This window comes from Suricata suricatta, chromosome X (genome assembly GCF_006229205.1).
Source record: "Suricata suricatta isolate VVHF042 chromosome X, meerkat_22Aug2017_6uvM2_HiC, whole genome shotgun sequence".
Taxonomy (NCBI): Eukaryota; Metazoa; Chordata; class Mammalia; order Carnivora; family Herpestidae; genus Suricata; species Suricata suricatta.
The window spans coordinates 91,470,407-91,475,908 of NC_043717.1; the positions used below are offsets into that span (position 1 = coordinate 91,470,407).

At 50.9% G+C, this 5,502-nt stretch overlaps 1 protein-coding gene across 1 annotated transcript; it reads right to left on the minus strand.

Moving 5' to 3' along the window:
• Window positions 1-447: 447 nt before the first annotated feature.
• On the minus strand, window positions 448-4,489 carry APLN (apelin). The gene is made up of 3 exons (XM_029929699.1): window positions 4,480-4,489; window positions 3,727-3,898; window positions 448-3,038 (listed from the first exon to the last, which is right to left on the minus strand). Exons 1-2 carry the CDS (start codon window positions 4,487-4,489, stop codon window positions 3,732-3,734), a joined length of 177 nt encoding a protein of 58 aa, XP_029785559.1. The 3' UTR covers window positions 448-3,038; window positions 3,727-3,731.
• Window positions 4,490-5,502: the final 1,013 nt, after the last annotated feature.

Consider the following 5,502-nt stretch of genomic DNA (forward strand, 5'->3'; position numbering starts at 1 on the left):
TTTTGAAAGAAGGCATTTTGTACCAATTTTCCTAAGAGGCACTTCCAACATAATGTCGTTATTTTAAAAGCACTATGTTGCAATCTGCAGCATTTTATCAATGATGAGATTGTTTTGCATGCTTGTGTGTGGCTTTTTTCTATTTTATCTCCTATTGAGCAGTTTTATGGCTTTTTAACAAGCTTGTCTGCAGAACTTTTTTTTTAAATTGTGTATTTCTAGCACAGAATATTTGTCAAATCTGTAGAATAGCCCATAAGATGCTTCAAATACCCCTTTTTGATCACTCTTGTCTCCTTTTCTCTGGGTTTTACTCTGCATTGTGTATGCCTGCGTGCACCTAATGAGTTGATTAACCACATTAGCATGTACCCTTGCCCCTTTCTGTTCTGCAAGGCATTAGCACTTTGACAGTAAGCGTGAAGAAGTGAGACAGATGGGGCAGAATTGTATTGAACTCCTTGCAGTTTATTTTTCAGGCATTCTCATTCATCAAGCAGCTCTATTTTGTGAAACATAAAGTGATACATACAAAGCCATTACCAAATGCGCTTATTGCAAGAAACAACAATTTTCAAGAAAGGCAAACTGGCTAAAAAGTCCTGAAAGTGTTCAAAAGTAGATAAAATCAGAAGACACCCACCATGGATATAAGACACATTTTAGTAGAAATCCCACCTTTAACCAGAATGTCCTTAAATAAATTGCTTTTTAAAAATCTTTAAATGACACTGAAGAAAAAAAGAAAAAGACACCCAAACAGATGCCAAAACATTTGAAAGCGGGCTGAGTGTTATGTGAACCAGTCATTAAGAATAGAGAGTTCTTTTGTGAATTTATGGCAAATTGGTTCAAGGCCATTTGACCTGGAATCCTTTAAGGATGCAGGCACTTACCTCCGTGCAAGTGCGACATGTGGGCATGGGGACAACCATGAACGTCAAGGGACAGGAATACCCCTCCTGAATATGACCTCCAAGAGTAAGGGTGAATTGTCAGTTTTTTAACTCTTTATTATAAAGACATATTTACACAGAACAATCTTTACAAACACAGTGAACATAATTATAGGAAGGGGACAATTTCTTAATGAAAAGGGCCTTAATATCTTTGTATAAATTAGTATAGGAATCATACACAACCATTTTAAATAAGACAGTCCCCCAGCCTCCCACTGCCCTCTTCTGCCTCGTGCCTCTAGACTTCGCCAGCTTTCCCCCTTTCCCCACGGGGCTAGGCAGCTGATGAGGCAGGAGACGCAGAGGGGGCGTGAGGAAGAAGGCCCAACCCCTGGTGGGGGCATCAGTGGCAGAAGAGGCTTTCTGGACTCTGGCCAGCCCCCACTCCCAACCTGGGGGGTGTGGGGGGAAGCAGGTGCCCAGCTTGGCTCCTCAGGGTGGGCCTTGAAGCAGTAGCAGCAGTAGCAGCAGCAGCAGCAGAGGTAAGGTGGAGAGGTGGTTAGGCAATATTGGAGTTACTGTGGGACCTGGGGGGCCCTGACTCCCCCTGTCCCCACACATACATAGGTGGCCATCAGGCTCTTGTCTCCCCTGGGAGGCCTCTGAGAAGGAAGCCTGCTCAGACCTATACTTCCTTTCATCTTTCCTTCCTTCCTTCTCCCCTTCCTTCCCTCCCTTCCTTCTTCTCCCCCTTCCTCCTCCCTTAAGGAAAGGCCAGTGGGAATGAAGGTCCAGTCAACACGAAGGGAAGACTACCGAGTCCAATTACTGAAGGCTACCTTCTGGCTTCTGAAAACTGGTGTTGGAGTTGGAACAGTAGCCTCAGTACCTGAGCTGTCCCTATAAGAATCCCTGGGGTCTGGAAGTGCTGCAAGAATGGGGGCAGTTGGCAAGTTATGGATCTTTCCAGCCCTGGCTGGGGAATGGACTGGCAGGGGCAGGCCAGGGAGGCAGGAACAGCTCAGTCCCCACACCACCACGGGGCAGTTCATAGCTGGCTTGCCTCTCCCTCCCCTGCAACCCCCAGTCCCAACCTCGGGAAAGGCACTTAATGTGTTCTGAAAATACATCACTAAGAGGGAATAGGACATCATCAAATGGGAGCCAGGAGACCTGGATCCTCATTCTGGCTCTGCAGTGACCCTGAATAGGTCACTATCCCTCTCCAGGACCATTTTTGGAGGAGTTTGCATATGGAGGCAAAGCTTAGTGAGCATCAAGGCTCCTTTTGGTGCTGGCATTGAGATTCTTGGCAATACATCATCATCATCATCATCAACAACAACAACAACAACAACAACAACAACAACAACAAAACACTCCTCCTGCTTGGCTTTTGTTCCTGGGAGAGTAGAGAGCCATCTCCTGAGTGAGAAGGCAAGGGAGGGAAGGAGTTGGGGCGAGGGGGCAGTGTTAGGAGACACAGAAAGGTGAGAGAGGTAACAGAGTACTTCATGGCCCGTCTCCTTCGCCTCTTCCTTAAGCCACACATAGGGAAAGGAAGAGGCCACAGCAGCTTTCCTTCTCCATTGCCTCCCCTCTCCCCTTCACCAGAGGCCTGACCTCCATTCCAATGCCCCCCAAGGCACCCTGCCTACATCCCAAAGCCCCAACCCCTCTAACCAGAGGCTCCTTGCCCAGGGAAGGGTCCGCCTGCCTGGAAGGCCTAGGATCTGCTGGAGCCCACTGAAGAAGGGAGTGTTTCCCCGCAGCCCACAGAGCGTGCTGGAGGAAGGGAGGGCTGGGTGAAGTTTGAGCTGTTAGATGGGGGGAGGTGGGGATCAGAGGAAGGGGGTGGGGCGGGAGAAGGCTGGCCTTCCAGTGCTGGGTCTCCAAAGTCAGTCCAGAGAAGGACCAGGAAGAGGGGCTAATGAATCCACTGGAGAGAAAGGGAATCATCACAACCAGGGGCAGGATCATGCCGTTTGGGGAAGCCGGTGGGTGAGAAGAGCCGGGACCATCAGCAGCGAGGACAGGTGCAAGATGAGAGGCAAATGGACGTGAGGGCTCCAGAGAAGCAGACCAACCTATGGACTGGCAAGAGTTGCAGGGGGCAGGCACTCAGGGCCCCCTTCCATCCTAAAGAGACAAAAATGACCAGAGAGGAGTCACGGACATGTCCTAGGTCAAAGGAACCATCCCAGAAAGGAAAGGGGACAGCCTTCAGTCCCCTCTCCCAACAACCCTGAACCTAAAGCCCCGGGTCTCTGAATTCGCACCACCTAGTCCAGGCTACAGGGGGCGACATCGCAGGCCAGGTCTCAGGGGCAGGCTTAAGCCTTACTTTCTCTGCGACTGCCTTGGATTTTTTTCTCTTTCCCATGGCTCTGGGCAACTCTGTTCCTGTTCTCTGCCTGCTGCCCCCAAGGCTTGCTGCTTCCCTAGCTCTGTCTGGTGAACATCCTCCCTGCACACCTGTAAGCCTACCCTGGGGCACCCCTCCCTCTCCAGCTCATCAAGGCCCTCCAGGACTTCTAGAACTCTCCGTCTTGGCCAGCCTGACCAAATACAGGCAGCAGGGTGGAGGGGAGCTGGTATCCTATTCCTGGAGAGTCGGGAAATTGGGCTGAAGTGTAAGCCCCTCTCTGGGCGTTGGTCTCCATGTCTGTAAAATGGAGTAAGATGGGTGTTCTATAAGCCCCTGTATTGTATGTGGGACCGGAACTGCTTGGGGCAGCTGTCTGGCCAGTGATAACAACAGGGCCACCAGGCTTCCAGGCTGTCCCTCCCTGCTCCTTCCACTGCCCACTGAACAGAGGCTAAATACCTGCTTCAGAATGGCATGGGGCCCTTGTGGGAGAGGCGTGGCCGCTGGCGGCGGAATTTCCTTCGACCTCCCTGCCAGGGTCCTGGTCCATTCCTCGACCCTCGGGGCTGCACCAGGTGGCGGACATTGCCTTCCTGCAGCCCATTCCCATCAGAAGGCTGAAGCAGGGGCCCTGCAGGAAGAAAAAAGCCTGTTAGCAAGGAAGGCTGATGCAAATGGACACGGAGCTATGGGCTCATGGTAGAGGGCAATCTCTCCATGAGATAGTACTCATCAAAGCTTTTCTTTGTTTTTATCTTCTATCTTGGTGAACAATTTGCCACTTTTACACTACCCTGGGACAAACCTACTACTCACATCCTGCAATTTATGGAGCTGACTTTATGTCCTTTGGCAGCTCTATCATCTTTCTGGCAGGCGCAAACATATTCTTCATTTAGAACATCATTGTGGGATACAGTTTGAGGCATATGTCTATACCTGGTTAGGCCACAGCAAGCAATAACCACCCGTCCATTGTACCCTTGCGATGGATACACTTAAAACATCTCATTTCAAAGAGATGAATCCCCTGAGCACCATGTACCCATCACCCAGATTCCACGGTTACCCAGATGGAGTCGCATATGGTTTAGTTATCCCCTTTCTTTGTGAAGTATTCTAGAGCAAATCCAGAACATCGTGTCACTGTGCTCCAACATCCTTCAATATGCAGGCGACCCACTTTTGAGTACTCAAGATGTCACACCTCACCCCTGGGCATCTCATCAGTGTTTAGGCATCTCACTTGCTCCTTGTGATCTCCCTGTGGGTATGGCTGGGGGCGGGGGTCTCTGGCTCTGTGTGCCTTAAGCTGGGCTCCATTCAGTTTATGACCAGATTGAGAGACAAATAAATCTTATATGAATGAATGAGTGAACCACTGAGTGAATGGTCACTTGGTCACTTGAAGCAGCAAGTCTGTGCATCAGGAGAGGTGTGGGCTGCTGCACCTGGCACTTCCCCACAGGATGCCCCATCTCCTTTCATTCCCAGATCTCACCCTCACTCTGTGTCTGATGTAAATCCCTTCCATTTAAATCCAGGCTGGCTTCTCTTCTGCTCTCTACAGCTCTGCTCTACATCTGTCCACATCTGGCTCAGAGAAGAAGCCTCCTGATGTCAGGCCAAGTCTTAATGATAGAATCCAAGTGGTGCTGGGTGTCGGGCACAGCGAGGGAGAAGGCACGCGGGCCGGCTCTCATGAAAGCTGAAGCACACCCAGGAAGGTGAGCTTGCACTCCAGAAACAAGCCTGGCCACTGGAAGCAGGCAGGATAGGGAGATGAGAAGGTGCTGGGCAGAAGGCCAACTTACGGGGAACTTGTGCAATGGCCAGTCCAGGGCTGTCCTGCAGAAATACAGCCTCCGAGGTCGGTGATCACGAACCCTAGTCTCCCTCCTCCCACACCACCAGATTCGCCCTCAGCTATGTCCCTGCCCCTCAAGCCCTGCTTCCATCCATCCAGGAATCCCCACAACTCGCTCACAGTTTCCATATAACCACCCGTTGGCTGCTAGCCCCCCAGTCATACCCCTGGCGGCCCTTCCTTTCCCTCCTCCTGCCTCCAGGATCCCCATGCTCTGGTTTCTCTGTTGGCTTCTTGGCTCTCGTGATTCCTCCTCCCTTTGCACACAATTTCCAGGCGTTTATCCTCCTCTTGGGCCAAAAGCAGGCGAAATTTGTCCTTTGGGCCCTCTCCGCCCAGGCTTCCGGGTCTGCTCTCTCAGACACACA